Source organism: Ciconia boyciana, chromosome 1 (genome assembly GCF_034638445.1).
Source record: "Ciconia boyciana chromosome 1, ASM3463844v1, whole genome shotgun sequence".
Taxonomy (NCBI): Eukaryota; Metazoa; Chordata; class Aves; order Ciconiiformes; family Ciconiidae; genus Ciconia; species Ciconia boyciana.
In genome coordinates this window covers 82,994,142-83,020,411 of record NC_132934.1, presented here as the reverse complement: position 1 = coordinate 83,020,411, position 26,270 = coordinate 82,994,142, and the positions used below count along the sequence as shown (strand labels likewise).

Genomic DNA, 26,270 nt, shown 5'->3' with positions numbered 1-26,270 from the left:
CAAACTTGCTAATGGTGAATTCAACCTCTGCATCTAGATCATTGATAAATATTTTGAACAGAACTGGCCATAGCATGGAACCCTGAGGAACACTGCTGGTGACTTCTCCATAATTTTTCCAGGTACTGAGGTTAGACTAGCAGGTCTGTAGTTTCCCGGGTCTTCCCTCTCACCCTCCTTGTAAATCGTAATAACGCTGGCTAGCTTCCAGTCAGCAGGGACCTCCCCAGACTCCCAAGACCTTTGGTAGGTGATTGAAAGGGGTCCTGCTGTAACATCCGCTAACTCCTTCAGTACTCTGGGATTAATCCCATAAGGCCCTATGGACTTAAAAACATTCAGCTGATACAGATAGTCCCTTACAAATTCAGGGTCCACAAATACAAAGTCACTCTTCCCACAGTTGTGGTCCTCTGACTCAGAGGACCAGGCAGCCCAAGGTCTATCATTAATATTAAAGACTGAGGCAAAAGAAGTACTGAAGGCTCCACTTTTTCTTCATGCCTATTTGTCAGGTGAGCATCTTCAACAAGTATTGGTCCAATATTCTCCTTAGACTTCCTCTTGCTATTAACATACTTTAAAATGTCTTTTTGTTGTCTGACATAACACTGGCCAGTTTCAATCTAGCTGAGCTTTGGCCTTTCATGTTTTCTCCCTGAATATGTGAACCACAGCTCTGTAACCTTCCTGCAAAGCCTGACCTTGCTTCCAGAGATGGTAAAATTTCTCTTTCTTCTTGAGCTCCGTGAGGAGTTCCCTGTTCAACCAAGTGGTTTTCTGCCCCGCTTCCTTGACTTAGGACATGCTGGATTTGCCTGCTCCTGTGCTTTTAAAAGGTGGTTCTTAAGAACTGACCAACGTTCATGGACCCCTAAGCCCTCAAAAGCAGTTTCCCAGGAAACATTGCTAACTAGCTCCCTGAGTAGCTTAAAGTTTTCTCTTTTGAAATCTAGAGTAACAACTCTGTTGACCTTTTTTCTCATTACACTGAAAATTTCAAACTCAACCATTTTGTGATCACAGTGGCCAAGACAGCCACCTACCATCACATCTCCCATGAGTCCTTCTCTATTCACAAATAGCAAGTCTAGAAGGGCATCTTTCCTAGTTGGCTCACTGAATACTTGTGACAAGATATTATCTTCAATACACTTCAGGAATTTCTCAGACTTGCTTGTCACAGCGGTATGGTATTCCCAGTTAATGTCTGGGAAGTTGAAATCTCCCATCAGAACAAGGGCTAATGATGCAGAAATTTCTCCTAATTGCCTATAGAATAATTCATCAGTGTAATCATCCTGGATGGGCAATCAATAGTAGACACCCACGACGACATCTGCTTTGTTTTCCATCCCCCTAATCCTCACCCAGAGGCTCTCGATCATATCATCCCTAACTGCAAGGGCTGCACAGTCAAACTTCTCCCTTATGTACAGTACAACTTCTCCACCTTGCCTGCCCTACCTATCCCTCCTGAATAGCCTATAGGCCTCCATCCCAGCATTCCAGTCGTGGGACTCATTCCACCAAGTCTCAGTAATACCAGAGACATCATAGCTCTGGGAATGGACCAACGCTTCCAGTTGGTCCTGTTTGTTTCTCATACTCATATTTGAGTGTGGCCCATTCTTACTCATCAAAAACAACTGTGTTGTCATATTCAGAAGTATACATATACTTAAAACTGCTCAAAAAGTACCTTTTCCCAGCATGTCACTTGTCCTGAAAAATTATTTAAGACTGAACATTTGAAAAAAAAAAATTTTTGCAACCAATTAATCATGTTAAGAGGTGGATAAATAATTTCCACTGAAAATGTTTTGTTTATGGTTGCATTGGATGTTTGAATAAATAAAAATAGCATCAAAGAAAATACCTAATGTGCCTTGAAAACAACCTTTTGCCTCTCTGAGCAAAAACAGAATTTTCTTTTTAGTGGTTACTGGCTGAATATTTCAGTTTGTATTGCCAAATCCCCAAAATACGTGTTTCAGTTTTTCAAAGTGGATTTTTGTTTTCTTCACAGGAAATTCCTCTTCCAACTGTCTTTAATTGCAAAAAACTTAAGACATGAATATAGTTTTCCTGTTATGCCTGCTTTCTGGTGGTGCACTGGTAGTGCTCCATTTCTGCTGTCGAGATAATAGAAAAGTAAAGTAGTCAACAAGAGTTGTCAGCAATCTTCTCCTTAAAAGTGTCATATCACTTTTAAGTTATGCAAAACAACTTATTACCCTACAGTGAATTTTCAGGAAAACTGAAATCTGGTTTCCTTGTTGGTAGACATATTTCATTTCGTCTTCTTCTACACACCAAAACAAATTACAGGTACAAACCTGAATACTGTTTTCATTACTGCCTAATCAATGACTGCATGTCCATTTGCTCTTTGAATATTTGTCAGACTATTCAATAAATATCAGTTACATGGCAATCTCATTCAACATGAAGTGTGCATAGACCTGATTGCTTCATTGAAATCTGTTGCTTTAAAGAAAAGGATGCTATAAATAATGTATAAAAATAGCAGTTACATTAAGTAATTTGTCAATATTTTTAGATGTCTTTACCCCAGATGATTCTGTGTCTTTAAGGCTTTATGATTTACTGTGCATTTTTTCTCCCATTCAGAGGAGAGAAGGGGATGCGGAACTGTTCGTGAATGACTAGGACAGCCACTGGAGACTATCAGCCTCTGGAGACCTTAACTCAGAACAATATGATGGCAAAATTCCTCAATTAAAATAATAGTGTAAAATTTGCTTCGGTGTGTCTGCAAAAAGCTAGGAGGGGAAAATTTCCATGAGGGAAGAAGGAGGGAGAAATGAGCAGACACTAAAAATGCACAAAAGGAACGAAGCTGGGAAGGGATCAAAGAGAGGAGTTGAATATGTAGGTCAATTTCTAGAAAGGGCCTACACATCCATCAGTATGCCAGAAAGGACAGGGATATTGTAGCTGTCCAAAACCTACTCGTTTTCAAAGACTGATTACAAGTAACTAGATTTTTTTTTTATTTATTCTGGGATACAAACACAGTAGAGTAAGAGTATACAAGATTGGCTTGGCCAAGCCCCTGACAGTGACAGATTCTAATACCACGAGATGTGAACAACACTGAAGCTTTTGCTGGATGGAAACAATCAATATGAAAAAAAACAAAACAAACAAAAAAACCACCACCACCACCAACAACCCTGTGGAAGAAAATAAAATCAGTCTGTCATTTAATTCTAATAACAATGCAATGAAATAAGTTTTCAGCAGTGCAACTGATGAGTATCACTAACTGAAAGCACAAGGCAGTTCCACTAACTTCAGTGCAGTTGTTAGCCAGCATGCAAAATCATTGCAGGACCACAAATTTTGGGATCTGCTCCTCAGAATTTACAATGTTTGCCAGCAACTCTGCTGAAAGCTCTAGATATTCTCAGCTACTGCAACTGTAAAGATAGTGAGCCAAAGTTTCAATGACAATGAGCAAGTCTGAATCCACTAAGTCATTGATACCACCAAAACAGACTTTCTCAGCATCCCCAGACTTTAGAGAAATCTTAAGGCAGTGACCAGCTATCATACTATCTCCCATTCTGCACCTCACCTTTGAGGAAAGTTCCTTGACAAAAATCCAAATAGCTACTGCCTTCTCAGCTTTCAAAGCCCTCCTTAAAACTCACCTCTGTCATCACTCTTCTGAACACAGGCTGTCAGCCAGCTGCCTCTGTGGCCTTTGAAATCCCCTTTGAAAATCCCATCTTAAATCTGACTCCGAATACTAAATCATCTCAAAATAATTAGTAATGTGAAAGAATAAGCCTTGCAGTTCATTTGCTCTGATTTTGAAATAAAGTGACTCTATGGGCTTCTATACATTTAACTACCATTCTGATCCACCCTTCTCCAGTCATACAACTAGTTGATAGAAGACGGAAGATACTTACCTTTTTAGTGGGCATTTTTATTTTAAGGAGTTCTGCTTCTCGACTAAGTACTTGCCAAGGTGCGTGTATACGGACAAAACTCAGTCCTTGGCTCTTATTCTGAAACATAAAGTAGTGAAAACAATGTATTTCAATATTATTGAACAGAATACAGTAATAAGGTTTCAAGGTGTCAACTCCAACTAAATCATGCAACAGTAGGCAATCACAGTGAATAACCAACTTCTGTTAAAACTGGGCTTAAAAGTGACCTTTTCTTTAAAAGTTGAATCTTCTAATGCTCTAAAATCCATTAATCTACTGCTCACAGTGTAGCTGTGTGTGGACCATCAAGACAGAAGTCTACAGTTCCAGATGTTGGAATCGTGTGAATCAGAACCCCCCAAGCTACAGCTTCCATACTCAGATATTTTGTAAGTCATCTGACTTCATTAGTGGGCTTTTATGCCCATCTGAACCAACAAAGAAAAAACATTTCTTCTGCTCTGGGTGGGCTTTGCTTTAGGTTCCCATTTTCATTTTTGCCCAACTATTTCCTGGACATTTCATCAGATTAGTAGTTCCTTACAGAGGATCAGGCCCAACATTTACTGCCCTAAATATCTGCAGTTGGAGTAGCGACCCTAAACAAAACATTCAAATTTAACTTCTGAAGAGAGACATGAGCCTAATGTTTATGTAAATAACTGGTTATGCTGTGCAGAGGCAGAAGACTACACAAGAGGGCCTCTGCACAGCCAGTTTGCTGCCATCTGGGCTGTTGAGAGGGTGGTATCCTGGTAGCACATCTGAGCTACATAAAGGCACTCCAAGATCAGAAAGCAGCACCCCTGGCAAAAGCATGAAAACGAAATGTAGGCATATTGATACAGACTTTTCCTCAATGCACACAAATAAATCATATCAGTAAATTATACAGATGAATGCTTACTGTGGAAATGAAGGGAATAAAAATTGGGAGGAAGATTAGAAAGAGGATATGAGGTCATATTTTGGGAAGGACATGGAAGTGGACAGGGAGAGACTTTAACGGCTTGATTAATGCTAAGATTAATGGTCTTTGTGCATGCTGGGGCTTTGGTCCTAGGGCATACTGTCACTTTGCATTTTCCCACACATATGTGTGTAAGGATCAGGACAGTCCCCTCCCTTCAGGGGAGCATGAACCTCTATTTGCACTCCCTCATATATCCTGAAATTTAGAAATGAGACAAGAAAACTGAAGCAGCTTGTCCAACTTGATGAGAAACATAGCTGGGTTACATGTTGGGCTTAAATGCAAAACTCGGGTGCCCCACCTGTGAGTAGCTGCCTGTTATATGTACAAAAGGTTGCATATGTCTAGAGAAAGAATGTTAACGGACATAGCTTAATATCACTATAATCAACAAGCAGCATAACTCTACAAAGCTGGGAACACAGGCCATATCCATGGAAACTTAACATCTTTTGTTGGAAAATGACTCCAAGAAAGTTCTCTTTGTCAAAAGCTTTGAGTTAAGAAAAGTTTTAAACAGAAATATGAGTCACAGTCTAAACGCATGTCTAAATCTAAAAGACTATTGTAGCACATTTACCTCAGAAAAGCCTCTACTCTCAGCTACAGTTATATTTTTTTAATATCAGTTTACAAATAAAGCTGTATCATATCACATTGGCATCAGCATTTTAGAACCAGCATTTAATCTTTTCAAAGTGTATAAATGCTTAGAACTTCATGTAAGCACCAAACATGCATTTGCTGAATGTTTCATAATGATTTAAAAAAAAAAAAATTAGATGGAAATCCTACTATTCTTATTGCAATCATTTTGCTTTTATTTCCCTTATAGCTGCAACATGAATTACAAAGATCACTACATCACTTTCAGCTAACATTTCTTCAGTGGACCGATGTTATTTTAAAGAGCAGAATGAGCTGCAGAATGTCTCTTTCATCAGTCCACTGGGGAAGTCAGCTTTAAGAGAAAGAAGTAAAAATTTACTGGGCATGAGCAGATGTTCTGGTAATCATTTGCTGAAAATGTATTAATAACATATGAGAGTTTAAATTTCAGTGGGTGAAGATCAGGAGGCTTCTTCTCAGCTTTTGGCTAAAATCAAGCATGTGTCCTCTGTCTGGGGGACTATATTCCACATTGGCAAGAGGAGGGACAGTCTGATCTAATTGGTTGTTTCCAGCTCAGGCTCATATGACTACACAGATTGCAAATAAAATCAGTCAGATAATTTGAGAGAAAAGATCAGATGAAGAATATGACCTTTGTATATTTGAACAAAAAATTGTTGGAAAGTTGTGCTGTTCACAAAGTGATATCCGATGCTGAGGAATCAGAGCCTTAAAAATCTTTAAAAACCTTAAAAATCACCCCACGATAGGAAATTGAAATAATTTTAATAAAGACTAATGCAAAGTAAATAAAGTAGGGCAAACAGGACCAGGTGATTCCTGTTGCATGGTAAACAAAAAGTGCAGAACAATAGACTGCTGAATATTTAGCTTGGGATTACTAGAACCATGTTTCCCACATCTTCCTATACTTTCCTAATGTTAAAATTAATCAAATAAATTTAAAATAAATTCTAAATCATCAATCTCATATCATATCCCAAGGGATAAACCATCTACCTAGTTTTCTATTGAGCTACCAAAACAAAAACCTATACCAGCTACTCCTTTGGTAAGGATCCTTTCCCCACTTTTCAAGCATTCACCTGCAGTAGTTCCAGTTGTCTCTTTGCATGCCCTTTTTGTCATTATCGTTATGATGACTGGCGAAGATCTGTTCAACTAACTTATTCCCAGAGTGCTTATTGTATTGCAAACATTACCAAAAGTTAGAACTTGTTTTTCTCATTACCAGAGTGGATTTGTAACTGTCTACTGGAGTCATCCACTAAATGGTGTCATTTGATTAATCACCTGAAATGATCAAGGTACACGTGTTCGTGAATACAATTTAATATTTGCTCTAATGAAATGCTGTCAGTCTTCTATTTTGAATACTCACAATCACCATTGCTTATTCATTGTACTGTAGAGGTATCACTAAAGCTAACATGTTGTGCTGGCTAACGTTATTTTTGTCTGACCGTTCGCTTGTTATTTAATACAGCCATCCTTAATCAAGTCCTTTTTCACTTACAGCTGATGTCCCACAGGACTTTATTCTTGGCCCTGCATTGTTCTATGTCTATATCATTGCACTCCCTGATTATATTACTCAAATGACTAAGTATTGCTATGCAGATGACAAACAGATTTGTTGCTCTCATGATCCTTTTTTCATCAAATCTATATTCCATATTACAGTGTTCTTCCAATAAGTTTCAAGAATGGAAGTTTTTCAATAAGTTGGTTCTGAATTATTCAAGATATATTTATATCTTGGCTTCTTTTCTATTTTGTAAAGTTGAATTGGGCCTTCCCATTTCAATAGGAAAACTCAGCATTAAAGTCAAATGGAAGAAAATCTGGAAGGTCTGGTTTGCTTTTCAATCAGCACATGAAGAAAAATATATCAGATATTTCTTTCAGTCTATCATGTATTCCTAGTAGTTTAAAGCAGGACTTTAACAGCAGTCTATATTGCATTTTTTTCCTGTCTTATGGACAGAAATGTGGAAATGTATAGGCTGAATAAAATCCAAATTTCTCCAAGGAGAACTTTTCTATCTTTCATACCTTAACAGTAAAATACATTAGCACCTGCATCAAGTCTAAGATTTATTGCAAACTTATCATCATCAAGGCCATAGCAGAAAAAAAAGTATGACTACAAAAGCTGTCATATAGATGTATATAAAGAGTGTACTCCTATTGTTTATAATTTGACTACTGAAAACTCAAAAAGTGATTTTCTTTTTAACTAAAAGCGGAATGCTCTGAAACATGGCTAGACAAGCATAATAGCTAGACTAAGTAGAAAAGTGGTCTCTGCCCAAAAATTTAGATTTGTCATTGAACTTAGGTTTCTACAAAAGTCAGATATCAAATGAGAATTTTGTCATTCTAAAGTTAGTGGCATATCCGTATTTCTCACCCACTTGGACAGTTATAGTTGTCCAACAGTAACATGGAATATTTTTGAACCACTATAACACAATTACCATTCTTTTATTAATCTCTTCCAGTTCACAGTTTCTCAATTCCAGCCCTTGCAGGGACAGGCCACAGATTGAGGAGATGCACCATGAAGCATTCTCTGTTGCAACAGGAGTTTGTGGAGAAGTCCTGTTGCTCCATAAGAGGACAGCATGTAAAAGGTGGAGTACAGCATGTCCAGCTCAAAGATTTCTCATAGTGCCATTATTTTGCGAGGCCAATTTGGCTCCCACCTTACCTCATTCAGACAACCCATTTGTCATGTGTCAGCCATGTCACCTCAAGATGAAGTGTTCTCCACAGTTTATTTAGACACCTCTAATATGAGCTAAAGCATATCATACTCAAGGCATCATATTTGTCAGTCACAGTCAAGACAACAAAAAGGGCAAAACCAATAATTATACTCTGGAGAGCCTCAGACTTTTTTGTGGTTAGCATATTGCTCCTAGGAACTCTGCAAATAAAAAAATTCATTGCTGAATGCTACATTTTAGTAAGTCTTTCTCATTATTTCCTCATCATGAAATCACTCATCACTCATCCTATATTACAGGAATATAGTTATATTATAACGTACATATTAACGTACATATTAAAGGAAATAAGTTATTTTAAAGTACTTGTCCAAAGAAATAGATTTCTGCTGTGTATTTTAATAGGAAGAAAAGAGCAACACTGAAGGGTAGAAAGAAGCTAAACAGAAGTGATTAACTACTGACTAAGGGAGTCCAAGGGAACTGCTAATCTTTCTTATGATTTAAAAAAAATATACATAGGAAATGGAAAGGCATAAATTACAAAACCTGAAGCATGTAAACTTCCTTCTTAAAAAGACAAACTACCTGGGCCTTAAACATTTTATCCTTCTGTGATTATTAAATAGACAGAAAAATACCAGACACGTACAGGCAGCAAGTTTCTAATGGCTTCAGTTAATATAATCAGACATCTTTTGCTGACATTGGTAATACCAGCCACATTAGGACAGCAACAGTGAGACAGTTTGTAGAGAGGAAAAAAAAAAAAGACAGGTCCTAGTAGCTCAGTAAAAGTAATCATCTTCCCATTTATTCCGTCACCAAATGGATCAGTCACGTCTGCAAATGCAATTGTTCAAAATTAATGTCTCCTCTCCTGATACCAGCCCTGGAAATTGAGGCAAATAACAATGTGATGTGATAGTGCAAAAAAAATACAATTTCTTGTTACTATCATAGAACTCCAGTCACATATGTTTTACAAAAGCTGAGCCAAATATTGAGCTGTTGGGCCCCCTGCACGGGTAGCACGTAATAGAATGACACAGCATTGCCAGGTTCAGACAGTGACTATGAAAGCGTCTATGTTTTGTGCCAAATGTATTGAATCTCTATCTGTACAAGGATTGGCATTTTGCTGATCTTTATGTTTTGTATCCAAGATACAAAATCAGTTTATTGCAAAGTTTATCGCATATCAGAGTGTATGTCAGTTACATTATAAAAAGTAAGGGCAGTGCACTAGTCCGGGTGAGACATCAAGACCCAGAATGTCTTGACATGGAGATGTCAGTTCAGAGCAATTCCCTACTCATGTTATCTATATAATTGTAGGCAACTAATTTAATTCTTTCTGTCACTGATTAAATGAAGATATTGGAACTTCCCTCTATCAAAAGACCTTTGTAAAGATAAATATGTTACAGATTGAGAGGTGCTCAAATAATACAGTAGACAAATAAGAGTGTATCCTACATACAGTAGCCATACTACACATCTTAAAATTTTCACATTTTCCTTCAAAAACTGTAGTCCTTTTGGCCTTTTTCCAAACTTCCCCTTTTCTATTTTCATTATTTCTCTGGGGTACAGATTTACCTTACTGTATGGCTGTGTAGTGCCTAGCATAATGAGATCCTCATTAGTGTCGGCAGATTTTCTTGCAACGGTATTACAAATAATTAGCAGCAATCCCCGACAGCTCCAAGAAGTTCTCCCACTCCTGACAGATGACCAGTCACACATAGCACAAGTGTAAAGATGCAAAGCACAGGCTTGTTCACTGATGGCAAAGGTAAACTCCATCTAGTTCACAGAGTTAGGTTTATTTTTAGCTGCTCAACAATATGTGAAGCAGACACGCTCAAGTCCAAATTTCAGACCTTAAGCAAACCTGCAATAATATACACATTTTGACAGTCTGCCTTTCTCTTTCTTCATTTCTACCAACAGTGATGGCGTTAATGTCCTGTTTATTTTACTCTCTTACTCCCACCTCTGAGCATAAACAGTTAAAGAATATACTAGTGTGTATAAGCAAAGAACAGAACACCTTGGAATGAAAGATCTGGCCAAAACACTTTAAAAGAAACTATATAACCTTAATTGCTTAGATAAAGCACTGTGGAATGAAACAGTTGACTTTGCACATCCTTTGCAATGTTTCTTCATGGCATTGTTACCTTTCCAACCAAAATCTTCCCACTCATCTATAGACAGAAAGTGTCTCTGAATGGAAGATGATACAGGAAGCCTAAAAACGCAGGCGTGCTTCCCCTGAAGAAGATGGAAATATTTAATGGCACACAACAGAATGAAAATGAGCTGTTAGAAACTCAAGCACAAATGTAGAATAGATTGTTAAGTCTGCCAAATACAAAAAAGGCACAGACCTCTACATTACTGCAGTACTCAATGCAGAACCTATATGAAGGTGAGTAACAAATATGTCAGGACTGTCATTCATTTTTAATTCTTTCTGAATGCACATTTTGGATTTAAAAATTAGTGCATTTTCCTGGTTATTTTCCAAATATTTATGTATGGCCACTAATTACTATAGCATGAAAAATGTGACTTTCAAATGCAAAGCAAAATCTTCCTTATTTGTTTAGAACGACTTTATCAACAAATTTCTCCTATGTCAATGACATAAATTTCTTGCTACAAAAGCATATCACACTTTCAGTACATCTTCTGAGACTGAAGAATACCAGAAATAATAATAAAATACAAAACTGAAAAAACCCCACCCAAATCAGACTTCCTCAAAGAGGAAGGGAGGAGTGTGTCTACTCTACCACCTCCTGTATTTTGGCAGTGTCAATGGAAAAACATGTAATCAGCTGGCCTGGCTACATTCAGTGCCAAATTAGCTAGCAAATAAGCCAATATTCTGTAAAATACATCATATCAAACTTGATTATCAATAATAAAATCAACAAACTTCTTGAGGCCAAAGAGTTAACATTAAAAAGGGCAAAATGTAATTCCTCTTGAGGGAATGAGACACACTAATCTGCACAGAGATTTATACCCTAAACAATTTTCCAGATGAAGCAGCAAGATCATGAAAGTCAATCTTTAGACCAGATAACAGGCATGTTACCAGTAGCGGGATTAATGAAATGGAGACTGAACCCCCACTCTAGCAGACTCAATCTCAAGAAAAAAAATTTGGAGGGGGTGGGGGGGAAGAGTGGTTAGGAGACCAAACTGAAAACCAGAGGAATGGCACCTTAAAATATTGCTTCATCACTCAATACTTGATCTGGGATATTAACAAACAAGCATATAAAGGGATGATTCAATTTTGTGTTGAAAGATTTTAAATTTCATTCTGAGGAAAAATATTTTTGAAGGTTTACTTTTCTTTAATTTAAAAGTCTTAACAGGTGGTACAAATGTATTTGTTTACTAAGTATGTTCTCCTAATCATATGCTACAAGCCTTTCGAGGATGGTGTGTCCCTTCAAGGTCCCTCACCAAAGATCAGTAGCAGTAAAAGGAAGGTTGGTTGTATTTGCAGAGGCTTGACTGGGAGGGGATTAAGATGAAGATAATCAAAGTGTTCTTGTTGGCTTGTTTGCTGGCAGGGAATTCAAAACCTCCCTGGACAGTTACAGCCTCAGTGTAAACAGGGAGAGAAGGGGAAGAAGCACTGGCAGTCGCACAGTACCATCATGTGACACATTTTGGCTAAGGCAACAGGTCCTGGGGTGGATAAATAATTGGTTAACCAACAGGAAACTGGGTAGGAGGAGATCCTGCACTGCTGAAAAAAAAGTCACCAAAGGGGTTTTGCAGAGTCAGCACTGTACAGTATCATCATAAGTGGCCTGGATAAAGAGATAAGCAGTGAGAAGACAAACTGCACTGATGAAGTTTTTCAGGGTAGCAAGGATAAGGGCAGACTGTGAAAAATTGCAGAAAAGCTTTATAAGAGTAAGACCCTGAACAATGGTAAATTGCTTTCAGTGTAAATAAATACAAAGCAATATCCGTGGGTTAAAACCAGTTTCACATGTAACATGCTGGGCTCTGAATTGGCCTATACCAGTCAGTAATGACATCTTGTGGTTGTGACAGAAAGTTCCTTGAAAATATCAGCTCAGTATTTTGTAAGAGCCAAGAAGTAAACCAAACATTACATTCCATTAGGAAAGGAATAGAGACTAAGAAAAAAATATTATTTAAACAGAGAAATCAATGCTGTATCCACATCTTGAACTCAACGTGCAGTCCCTGTCTCCTCACCTCCAAAGAAATAAATTAGACCACAAATGGGTTCAGAAGAGGGCAACAACCACCATAAAAGCCTTGCTATGACAGCTATATAGGAATCACTGAGCAGACTGAGACCCTTCATTCTGGAAAAGAACAACCTTAAGGAAGACTTTGTAGAAGTCTATAAAATCCTGCGTGATAAAGAGAGGGGGTGTGGATGGACTGCCTACTGTCTCTTTCAGGGCAAGAACTAAAGGGCCTCAGACAAAGCCAGACTAAGCTATTGGGAGCCAGACTCAAAATAAACAAAAGGGCACAGATATTAATGCAGTGGGTAGTACCTCTGTCTTGCCAAAAGACTTTGTGGGTGCAAAAACTGTATGATGTTTCAAGAAGAAACTATACCAGACTTTGGAATAGAGACCCACAGAAGGTTACTAGATAGACAAACTACATCAAGTGGGGGAAATCACCTGAACTGAAAGTAGCTGTCATCAGGAGAACATTACAGTAAAAGTGTCATTAAAGTTTGTACCGTTCCTATTTTTTCATAAACATTTTATCATTGCAACTGTTAGATACACAGTACTGTGCTGATGGACTGTCTCAAACTGTAGGATCATTTTATGGTAATTATGCCAAATCTAATAGGAGGGACGTTAGGCCTTTCTTTCTTCCCAGGATCTGACCTCCTGCTTCCTACTATCACCTCTTCTTCAATTAACTGCATAGCCAAAAAATACACAGTAAGCAATCTAACTGCCTCACCCTTGGACAGATTATAGGCTGCTATGACTCACTATTTTCACGTGGGTCACCTCCATGCCAGTTAAAAAAGGGGCTGGTTAACAGCTCTCTGTTTGGTGGTGGAGCGGAACCTGACTAGTAAAGGTGTCTTGGTAGGTGCTCACACCATGCTTGGGTTCCCTACCATATCGCACTCGGCAATGCCTCAAGTCTAGCGAGTCATGGGGACTCAAGAGCTGTCATTAGTTCATAACCTCACCACTGAGCCGTTCCTCTATCTTCAGGTTATGCTACAATCTGGTGATTAGCTTATATTGAATAATACAGATTATGATACAAATGCTTTCCTTCTGATGTTTTAATTAGACTATCAGGCTAGTCTGTCAGATGATGTAATTTGGCACAGCTACATCAAGTTAACAGAGGTATTTAGATGGGCATCATTAAAGGTTATGACCTGAAAACTGAACACACGCGAGTCTGGATTCATGCAGGTTTATCACCAAGGGGAAAAAAAATCAAAGTTAATTTGGAATCTGCAAGCACTAACTGAAGGAAGAAAAAATCCAGACAAAACACAAGGAAAAGAATTTAAATTTGTTTTATTGTTGAGACTTAAGGGCCAGAAATACTTTCATCTTCACCAATCAACCAAAGGAAAGCTAATGATGCTGTTTTGTTATGTGTCCCAATACTCAGGTTACTTGAGAAAAAAACCACTTCTCTTCTTGCCTAGTACAAGGGAAATTGTTCTATTCTTGGTAGCTGTCAACAGGAATAAGCAGGAGCAAGACTGAAGTACAGCATACTCCATGCCTGCTTCAGAAAGTCATTTCTCTTTTGAACCAAAAAATCTCAGACTGGGTGAGTCAAGATACGTCAAGGCTCAAAAACTGATTTGAAGGCTACAAAGCTAGTGAGCTATTGTCTATTAGGTGAGATTAGAAAGCATGGGATTTAACTTTAGATGGTGTCATGGTTTAACGCAGCACACAGCTAAACACCACACAGCCATTCACTTACTCCCCCCCAGTGGGATGGGTGAGAGAATTGAAAAAAAAGGTAAAACTCGTGGGTTGAGATAAAGGCAATTTAATAGGACACAAAAGGAAAATAATAATAATGATAAAATAATATACAAAACAAATTATGCACAATGCAGTTTCTCACCACCTGCTGACCAATGCCCAGCCAGTTCCTGAGCAGCAGACCCCCAGCCAGCTTTCCCACAGCTTTATATGCTGAGCATGACGTCATATGGTATGGAATATCCCTTTGGTCAGCTGGGGTCAGCTGTCCTGGCCGTGTCTCCTCCCAGCTTCTTGGCACTCCCAGCCTACTCACTGGTGGGGTGGTGTGAGAAGCAGGAAAAGGCCTTCACTCTGTGTAAGCACTGCTCAGCAGTAACTAAAACATCAGTGTGTTATCAACATTATTCTCATCCTAAATCCAAAACACAGCACTATACCAGCTACTAGAAAGAAAATTAACTCTATCCCAGCTGAAACCAGGACAGATGGGGAAAGTGAGTGCTGGAAAAGGTCACCATCATCATATCTCCCTTTCCTACATTTTGGCACCAAAAAAATCACAACACTAAGTATAAAAAATGACCTTTCCTGTGTTGACCATGTTACAGTTTAAACTTCTTCAAAGCACGTGTTCTTTAAGGGAATTCATGCCATCTCCAGACTATAGTACTTGACTGTGGTTAGTTGCAATGATGATAAGGTTTTGATTATTGTTAGGTTGTATTTACAATCTTGGTGCTATTAATTTTAGGTTGTACAGTCAGGTGTGGGGAAGAGCAAAGACAGATTGCAAAAGAGTACAATGGCATTTCTTGTTCTTCTTCAGCAAACAAGACAACTAAATTCAGGTAGGAATGTCTCTTTTTCTTCTACTAAACACACATAATGGAAGGAACCAGACCGCATTTCCAACTGCCCAGCATCAGCAGGGGTAAAAAAGAGCCACACTGACTCTGGGACTAGTTCCTTGTACCCAAGGACTTCCTAGAGAAGAGGTTCCCAGCCCATGAGGCACAAGCATGCTTCAGGTGAAGTGTGGAGGCCAAGCTGATATGCTCTGCTGGATGCTTGCAGGCTCTGCAGATGATTAGAAGGCAGCAACAGCAGCACCAGTCCTGCAATCTGAGCAAATCATCAAGCAAGGAAAAATAACTGCTTGAAACATTGCAGCTGAGGCTAACATGAGAAGCTTAGCAAACAAGCTGGGAATCAGTGTCCAAGAAATATGTCATTCATAGATGGAAAGTGAAGTATTTCACTATTTCTGGAGTTCTAAGAGACCCAGCTCTCTCAGCTAATGTGGTACCTAGGCTGGAAATAATATCTTCCCACAGGGACATGATGATCACGACTGAAATCAGCCAGTAAATGGACAAATTAGATTTTCAGAAATGTTAATTAGCCAGCACTTTCTAGTGATCTCTGTAGAATGTGCTGAATTATCAACAGTTTTGAAAATCAGCCCTCAATACACTCTTATCACGAAATCAGGTATCTCTCCCATCTATACAGCTAGTCTCAGCTCCTCAAAAATTATGGTCCAAAAGACAATCACTCAGTAGATATCAGTAGAACACCTACTACAACACATACTGCATTCATCCATCCTAGCAGTACTGCTTTGTACATGCCATAACCTATGTTGGCCAGATTTAGCTCTCATCTCCATCACCACAAATTTGGAGTCACTCTCCAAAAAAGAAAAAGGCAGCCAGTCAGGATTTACAAGTGCCAATTTGCTCCTTTGTAACACAAAAATTAAAGAGGGATTAGCCATCAGTTATATTGGTTATTTGACCAGCCATCTGTCAGGTTAAAAAAAAAAAAATAAAAAAATCAGTTGCCAAATCATTGTAACTGAAACATAAGTTTCAATTTCTGTTACAATTCTAAGAATAAACTGTCAGCAAATGCTGTTGCTATAACAAAGTTTGGTAAAGCTTGACACATTATAAAGTTGTAGGTTCTCCAACACATTTCACAATAGCATTCAACAGAAACATATTTTAGTAAGATTTTATTTTTGGGTTGACATTGAAATACGAAGATTTATGTAGAAAGCTGAACAAATCACTTCTAGAGATGTAAGGGTCAGGTGGGCTATTAACTTTCAACTATGAAAAAGATACTCAGCAGACAGAATGTACAATATGAATATTCACCTGATACAATGCCAAAGTTTTTTGTGCCTTGAGGGAAATGAATTAGCAAAGCAAAAATGTAAGTTTTGTTTTTCCAAACCTGGTGGTATCACACCAATTGAAATTTACAGGAAATCACTACCAGATTTTTGTAAGAAATATGGTGCTATACACTGATAGCAGTAAGTACCTTCATCCACATCTTAAAATCAATTTTATGCCTCATTAGAAGTGCTCCTCATTTTGTAATTTTCATAAATCTTTTCGTTTGTTTTACATCAGCACACCCAAAGAAAATCACATAGTACCTCTGTCTAGACAGCCTTTTTAAAAAATATATATATTGCATCACATTGAACATTTTTGTACCTTTGCTTCAGCATGTTTCTGCCATGTTTTTCTTATACTTCTGCCATACTAAATAGTGTTAGCAAGTACTATTATTTTCTGATAAACATTAAAAGTTCAGAAAAGGGAGGCTATGTAACAAAGCTTCATACACACTATGCTAGGCTGTGGCTTAATAACGGGAAGATATGTTCAGCAACAGATTACCCAAATCTTGCATAGCAAAAGCCAGCTACAAGAGTAGGAGAGTTCTCTGAGGTCTGCCTGTTGCTCAGAGGCTAAGGATGCTCAAGCCAAATCTTTCCTGTAGGTTAGGCACTGCAATCCTTAGAAATGTCCTGTAATGCATTTACTCTCCAGTGTATTTCCTTCTATACATCATGATAGCTATTCATGACCACTAAGTTAAATCTTTCTGAAGTCAATGGGGAAAAAATATCTCTTTATACTAGTGTTATTAAGGTCTGCAGAATCTAGCCATCATTTTTAAAGCTCTGATAGAGTCACACACTTAAGCTTGCACCTTTACTGGGTACTTTAAGAGCATTCACAAACTGAACATACAGGAAGTCATTCCTGTAGTTTTGAGTGCCTCAGTAGGGTGTGCTCTTAAGGACTTCAGTGACTGCATTCTTGAGAAAGAACCTCAGGACATGGTCTCATAACAGAAACTGCTACAGCATCACTGTCCTCACATGTCTGACATTGCTGGATAAGTGTTAACATACATGAACAGTTCAGAGGTGATCACACTTCAAGTGATATCATTAACTCTAAGTTTATCAGAAAAGACATATCAGGATTGAGATCAAAAGAAAAAGGGGGGGGGGGGTTGCCCTTTTTTTTTTTTACTTGTTTTGGCAGTCTTCAGTAAACATAGCTGTCTCGAGCAAAATTCTGGTCCATTTGCAAGGGGGCATCACCGGATCTATCATTTAATACTGATCACAAGATGCTTTTTGTTCTTGGCATACAGTGGGGAGAGTATTCTGAGATGAGAGACTCAGAGTTATTCTGCAAAACTGGGAGCAAGAAAAAAATTCGCAGATTTAAGCAGTAATTGGCGAACAGTAAGAAATGAGCAGACTAAGGTATGGCAATAAATTAACTGCGTATTTTGGCTTACCAAAGAAACAATATAGAAAATTGTGTGTTTGCCTTCCATTACTACCTATCCTTACTGGCATTTATATTACACTAATATTGTATTTGTGGTCAAGGACAATTTAAATGCATTGTAATATCTTTAACCTTAAAGTTCTTTGGTCAGATTGAGATCTCATTTACACAAGTTTGAGAGGATAGCACATATTACTGATTCTTTGTACTCCCATTGCAATTTTTCTTGGTTACTCTGTTCTATTTCCTTACACACAAATGATAATCTTGGTAATACAGGATCCATCTTTCTCTTCTGTGTTTATTCAGAATACACTGGATTCTCATCTGTCATATGCCCCAACAGTAGTATAAGTAGCAGTAACCACATAGATCCAGATCTGGTTATATAACTTTTGCACATGATGTGAAAACATTAAAAATATAACTTTAAGTTTATCATTCACTATTAAAAATATTGAGTTGAGCTTTTGCCAAAAAAATCACATATCGATCACAGATAACTGAACAGATGTTTTGGCTGAAACAGGCTTCAACTGGAACATTCACACATACACAAAATGACCTCAATATTGGTAGGATATTATGATTTTAGAGCTTTCTTAAATTTCATTTCAACAAAGACTGTTAACTAAATATTTGCAACATGTGTTAGCTCTTTTCAAATATTTATAGAGATGTTTACAAAAAAAATACAACTATTGCAATGCTTCCTTTTGACTAAAAGCACAAACACACATGCACAAGTTTATATAACTCTGAAAGTCTAAAAAGAGCCTTAATTCCCTTAAGTCCACTCGCTAGTATAGAGAGATATATATACACACACATGCACAGTATACATACACACTGTTTTATATATATACCCAAATTAGAAACCCCTGCTTGAACATTGACCCTCCAGGGAGACTGCCTTGGCATGCAAACCTTTTCCCCCTGCCCCCACCAAAGGAAAAAGCAGGATTTGTCTTCCCACAGAGCAGTATGCGAATACAGGGAGTAGCACTGAGAGAGAGTCTTGAGCAGGAGCATCCCCAGATCATGCTTTGTTATTCTCTAAGGCAGCCTCCCAGGGAATGTAACTGCCTGAAATGTCACTGGTCCCCTCTCTCTGATCCATCCGAGCACCTCACCTTGCAGGCTCACAACTCACGCAGGCAGTTGGTAGGTTGCCATTTCACATTAATTCGGGCTGGTGTAAGTTACAGAGGTTGTGGTCCCAAATTCCTCCCTACCCCTAGCCATGTGGCTACACACCCACCCCTCCACCTCCTTGAGCCAGTAGTCACATTTCTGTAACTGTATAGTGAGGTTTTTTTAGCCAGATCAGTACCCTGAAAACTAAATCCTAGTTTTAAAGAGCGATTAATTTTCAACTGGATCCACACCTTGAGTGGTCAATTCCTGGCAGCACTGCAAGACAGAGGACTGTGCAAGACACATTGCTCAAAGCAGGAAAGAAGAGGGTAGATTCAGAGAATCCCTAACTTGGATCAGCCTGCCCTGCGCCTTCAGGATGCTTGCAAAAATGAAAACAAACAAAAGCTTTTCTTCTTGCTGTTGACTCAAATTTAATGTCCAATTTTTTTTTTTTTTGCTTTTGTCTTTTAATTTTTTAAATATCTGTTTTTGAATAACATTTAGGCAAATCTCCTCTTGAAACAGCATTTTGAAACAGACCAGAAATGCATACTATAAAAAAAGATAAAGCAAACTGTGTGTTTTTCTGAAACTTTGGGGGTTTATCCCTCAAATTAATAATTGAATTGGTATGAACCCCCAAATACTTTTGATCAATCATAAATGTATTTTCCATTAAAATCTCACTCCAATACACTTTGCCTGCCTGTAGTTAACAGGCATACATCGATGTCTAATCATAATATATTTGTCAAACCCAGCTTTTTAGAGAAAAGTAGTATTAAATTTACAGTAGCGTACCTTTTGCCATCAACTGAACAGAACAGATTGGTAAGCAATATTTAATAACTATTAAAATATAAATAATGTAATTTGCATTTATTTTATGATTAACAACTGAAGTTCTATAATTTATACAAAGCAGTCTATAATAAATACAGCTGTTACTATTACAGGCAAGTGGCAGAATAAAGACACAAATTCATTGAGAGGAAGAAAAGCTGAAGAAGTACAGAGGGTGTGTGCAGGTAAAAAAAAATCTTGTGAAGAAAAGAAGCCGTGGGAAACATACCTGCACGGAGGGTTTTCAGTTGTGAGAATTAACTGTAAAGATTAATACAGACATGCTGCTAAGAGACAACTTCACATTTTTCATTCTCATTTTCCTTCACATGAATGCATTTATATGTTTGAAAACCTGTTTGCCAGTGAAGAGTTAGCATCACCTAATTCTCACCTCCACTTTTCTGTTGTTTTGAAGACTACATTTCAATAATAAAGGACATGAAAACTGGAAACCAAAAGTATAAGGAGCTCAGACAGTATGCCAGGGAAGACAGGGACAGGAGGTCCTGCCCCCACCTTCAGACCCATGATAGCTTTTGGCTAGTTATGTTTTATTCCTGTCTCTATCCTCATGTATTTAACGACATGGGAGTAGTATTTGCTTTAAGTTCTATTCCTTCTAAAATTCTGACATTTGACAGCAGTTTTGGCATTGACATGGAGAAAGACATGGGTATGAATCTTGCCAGATTTTCAGCCTAGCAGTCAGTTTTCATGTCCCCACAAGCCATTCACTTGGTAGGAGCAAGTGCCAGAAGACAAGTACTGCTACTTTAGAGAACCAAAAGGAGGGAAGCTGCAGGAGTGGTTCACATGCAGGAGGTAACAGCAACTCCTCAAGCCCCTGCCATTCCTCCGTATGAGGTGACGGGGCTGGGCAGGCAGCTGAGAGCCAGGAGGAGCTTTGTTCTTCAAAGATACCTACCATTTATATGAGCGCATATGCTAATATGGGCACTCACCTCAGATATGGAGAGCATTAGGCAATATGAATTTACCCTGTCCTGTTTCTACTTGAAAGAGCACTTAGATTTGTACTAAGGAAATGGCCTTCTCGCTCTTGCATTTCTCCCACCTTCCCATCTGTTTTCAAGGGTCCAGGTAGCAGGAAGATGTCCACTGCCTCACTTCCTGGATTTGGCTTACAGCTTTTGATATATAGTTCCTTGGTTACACTTCTTATTGTGATTTTAATTACACTGGAGTGCTCCGTAATTATATGCCAATTATTTTCTTCGATAATTACCACTGACACATACAAGTGAAGGAATACATTTTAGAGCTACCTATTAGTCTTTTGTGGTACTTAAAATTCTATAACATTAACAAAATTGGTTTTACATTATAATTACATTTACTTCTTTTATGAAATAATAGAAATTGAGAATTAATTGCAAGGAGCATAGCACATTACTACAGAATAGCTATACTGATATCAGGAGGGTTACCAATCACTATATTATAAACGACACCTACTTTTCAATACTAAGATGAGCTGTCTTTAATAACATAATCCAGTAGGTCTCCTGATATGTGGGTTTTGTCTTGCCAGGGAGTGAGTCTGATAATGCTATTAGAGCATTATGAAGATCTAGTAATTAACAATTTATAGTTGGATCTTGGAGCATTTAAAAACATTCTTTGTGCTGCCTTTTCTGTGAAGAGGCTTACCAGTTGGTGGTCAGATGTGACTCAATGCCCCTAAACCAACAAATACTTTCCAGGAGAGTCACTTGTGAACCGTGGCTCACAGGTGAAAAACAAACTGGGATCCCTTGTGGTGCAAGCTATGACTTATGCCGTTACCATGGTGCTCTCAAATGCCTCCTGCAACAGATCAGTTTAAAAGTAATGCAGGTCCTCTAATGAGCAAACTTTGGTGCCTAACTGAAGCAGAGCTTTGCCAGCTTTGGGTGAGCAGTTTCTTAAGGACGGTGTCACTTTAAAACAGGAGAGAATAAGGGAGAAACAAAACTTTGCACAGAAGTCTTTGAGAGACAAGCAGCCGTGAAGTATAAAGTCCTCGTGTAAGTAGCAGTCTGAAGACTTTCACAGACAAGCAGATGTCTTGAACATTATGAATTCATGTAGGCCTGTGACTGATCATAACTGATGGACAGCAGGGAAGGATGAAGGACTGACTTCACATAGACCAAAGGAAGATACACAGTCATACTGAGGATTGGCAGGACTGCTACAGGTGTAGGATATGAAGATGAAAGAGCATCATGGACAGAAATGGAGAATCCTGGACAGAGCAGTGTCCTGTGGTGGATAGGAGAGCGGTCCTGCTGAAGAGTGGTGTGAAGGTACAGCAGTGAATACACAAAGGCCAGAGATAGGTGACCAGGTCAAACACTGGTGAGGTGAAGCAGTTACCATGCATTGACCTGTGAAAGCTGAGCCGTACTACTGGAGGTTAGAGAGTAAACATTGTCCAGTGAACTCACAGAGACCTGTGACAAGCAAGCAGTCTTGCCAGAGGTACAGAGCACTGCAGCGTATTGACCTGTCCTGCAAAAGCCTGAAAGTACGCCTACATAACAAAGAATATCATATGACATTTCCTAGGTCCCACTATCCAGAGCATGGACAATGAAAGGGTGCAGTAGCCTTCCAATTACCTTCCATAGGTAAAGATCCACAAGATCTTTAGGATACTACTTTGTCTTGATTACCTAACAGAGTTCGGTGGCTGTTGAACATGTGTAAATGTTTAAGAGACAATCTTGCTCTGGAAGAGAAAGATGTTGGTATTCTTCCAGTGTACTCAGTGTTGACACTAGCCTACAGAAAGTAATGGCCACATCCACATTTTCAAGACAATGCTTCTAAGTGGTGTCTTTGTGTTCCCCCTAGAAAGATTGCTGTTTCCAAAGGTAAGAAGGAATATCAGTCTACATAGCTTCATTTTTTCCCCTAACTACCAGTAGCTCATTCTCTCTCAAATACCCTTTGTTCATTTGCTTTACCACTACACCTCTTATGAAATTCCGAGGTCATCTACTTAACTCCACCTGAAGAATTTCCTTAAAAGTATAGCTCTCGATCCCTTTAGTGAATTCAATAATGCTCTAAAATTATTACAGAGATGAAGGAATTGAAGAGAGAAGCTAGTAGTGACTGATGAATTAATTCCTAGATGACAGAGGTTGAGTATGGAGCTAAAGCAAACATATCTACCATTTCTATTAAAAAAAAAAAAGAAGCCCCACAAAAACAACAAATAAAAGTCCATACACCTGTTAAAAATATCTTGCCCAACTGTTTTGTTTCTGGCCATTAAATCCTTGTTACATTAATACTAACCTGGAATAACTGCACAGAAATCAAAATCTAGCTCTTAAATACTTCTTGGCCAATCATCATGAGCACATACCTGTATACATAAGGGAGAATTACTAGTGTGCACACAGTTATCAGCCCTACGTATCAAGAAGAGAATTCACCCTGAAGGGTAAATTTTCCATGCTGTGCATGGGGATTTAGTCACCTAACTCCCATTAACGTTAATGGAAATTGTGCAGCCTGATGCCACTCTGCTAAATTTTTTTTTCCTAGTTGCTCTATTCAGGCAAAAGTAATTTCTGATCTGGAAAAACAGAAACAAATATGTGATGCAGTTTGGAATTATTTTCCTTGTCCTACGATTTAAAAGACCTTACAATGAATGGCAAAACAACTTCTAGCTGAAACCAATCTGATTACAACCTCCTGTATGGCTTATGTATCACAGTTTCCTTTTTTTCAGGACATAGGCATTGGCAGAACCATGGTTCATACACAGAACCAGTCTCAGTTTGACTAAGCTGTAGCTTAAGGTCTTTTCTCCTCCAGAAGTCCCAACCTGTGGTATGTTAAATCCTTATCACGTTAAGCCCCTTTAAGGGACACTCTGCTACAGTCTGCAGCCTTGGAGCCCGGACCACACTGGAGAAAGGGAAGTGACCTTAGTTCTTGCAGAACCGCCTGGGCCCTACCTTCACCTACATAGACCTGCCAGGTCATCGTGGAAGGGAGAGAGGAACTTCTGTGAGCAGTTGCCCAAATGCATCATAACATTGTAACAATGCAGATGCCATCATGGTGGCTATGAATTATGACAGTATATTGATTTTTTTCTATTTGTTCTTAAAAATGGAAAACATAAATGCAACTCCTACGAGATTGAAAAGGCAGCCTCTTGAAACTATTTTTAAAAACATGAAGTGCTGCAGTGTTCCCAAGTACTATACATCCAACAGTTCCCACTGCTAAGAGCAACTAGATGCTCAACATTTTTGAAATTAGGAACAACATTCAGAAGCTGCATCAAACATACTCATCCTTACATTAAAGTAAAATATGACAGGCCTTCAAAAACCTTGCATGGTTTCAGATTTTTCTTGTTTGCCCTTGAATAACGTTATCACTCTGCAAATCCATTCATTAAAATCAGATCATGCAGACCAACCTTTACTCCTTTTCACTGAAAAAGTTAAGAAGTGAGGTAGCATTTGGTTCCATAGTGCTACCTCTGGTGATACAAATAGGTGGAGTTCTCAGGTAGCATGGAGTTTGCACACTAACTTTGTGCCGTACTTGAAATAGACAGGAAAACTGGAGAAGAGTTTGACTGCAGAAGAGTTGTATTTCCGATGTTTCCAGTGGCCAAAACAGTTCCTTTGACAGCTGGAAAATAACAGAGCATCCCCAAGCTACAGAAGCTATAGATGACCCTAGCCACCGTCAGCACAGTCCAAATTTAAACAAAAACTGGACTCATTGTCAATTCCCATACAGACCCAGCACACAGAGCAATGAATCACACTCTTCACTTCTCCCTCCACTTATATATATATATATTTATATATATATATATATATATATTTTCAGATTCTTGTTGTCTTGCAGTAGAAGTGGGACAGTTAACTAATCTTTCCCGCTATGACAGCTTCCCACCACTAAATCTGTGCTCACCCACACAAACTATTACTGAGTTGATGGAGCTCAGCACCTACCTAGAACTTAGGTCTAGAAAGAATTTAAGAAACAGTTTGTGTTGAAGAGGACACTTTGATTTCTAAGGGAAAATGACTTTTTTTTTTCCTTTAAAAGACACTTTCACTGTCCATACTTAACAGCTTGAACATGAATCCAGTTTTCATTCTAAAATGCCTCCCTTCCACATACAATATAAAATTTTAAAATGTACACATCATGAAAAGGTTTACTTGTGCATCTGGAAGGGAATAATTCCTTCCCCATAGTGGCTCTTTTCCTGGAGAAATATGCTTGCCTGTCTAGTCATAATGTGACGAGCAACATATCTTTTAATAACTTAAATTTAGGCAGAATGACACACACAGCCATTAGAGTCATGAGTAAAGCAAGAAGACCTTAAAAGAGTCCAAAACATGTAAACATATAAACAAAACATAAAAAAGAATCCCACAAGCTTGAGTCATTATTTACATTACCTTTCCCTGGATCTGCTAAAGAATAGCAAATTCCACCCCTTCACTCTGCACATACACGAACAGTTGATTTTTCCCCATAAGACAGTCCTATCCTTCTTCAAAGATTAATTTCCATAGTCAGATACCCCCCAGCCTTTTCTCTGCTGGAATCTGTTCCTGAATCTGAGATGGCAGAAGCTGCTGAATACCACTTTATTGCATTCCCTTGACACAGGTGGCACTGTACCATTGGTTGGTTGAGAGGATTTTTCTTTCCTTTTCATGTTCTTGCAGGGTTTTTTAACTCTTCTTCTCGCTCTCGCTCTCTGACATGCCAGTTTTAATTTCTAACTCCTCCTCTATCCTTGCCCCCAGCTAAGCCATTCAAGAGTATTCATTGTCACTTCCATAAAAATGGACTGGATTTTGCTCTGATTCATGGGCTGAGAAAAACAAATGCTGGACTGATGCTTACTATGAGAACCCAGAAGCTCTGGACGGTCAAGGCTTTTCCAGAGCCAGTTGCATCAGAGACCAAAACAGAAGTAGCAGAGGTGGAAGATCCCTTTCTAAGAAACTGCTTACTGCTTCACTTGAAACTGTTCTTTTGCCCTGCAGTGAGAAGGCATGGCACCTCTGGTTTGCTCTCCCTGGCTCTGGAGGAGAATGCTGTCTCTGCTCACTGGAAGATGTGTCCCACTCCCTTCTTCCATAGGGAAAGAAGTGACTCAAGAACAAATCCTGTTCCCTATTTTTTCCACCAACATAAGCAAAAGGAATTTGTTTCTCATTGTTGTCCTTGCTTCTCAGTTTCTGCATGTCAGACACAGAGTTTTCAGATAGAAACTGCTTTTTAATCTGCTTTCACACAGGCCAAAAAGCACAAGGGAAGAACAGTGAGGCACCATCTTAGCTCGGATCTTT

At 38.6% G+C, this 26,270-nt stretch overlaps 1 protein-coding gene across 1 annotated transcript in view; it reads right to left on the bottom strand.

Annotated features, from left to right (window-relative positions):
- The window catches only part of ANO2 (anoctamin 2), a 193,467-nt gene that overhangs the window by 155,050 nt on the left and 12,147 nt on the right, over positions 1–26,270 (bottom strand). Inside the window, exon 4 of the mRNA XM_072846239.1 lies at positions 3,945–4,043. Within this exon, the coding sequence (XP_072702340.1) occupies positions 3,945–4,043 (99 nt within the window). The remainder of the gene's footprint in view (positions 1–3,944; positions 4,044–26,270) is intronic.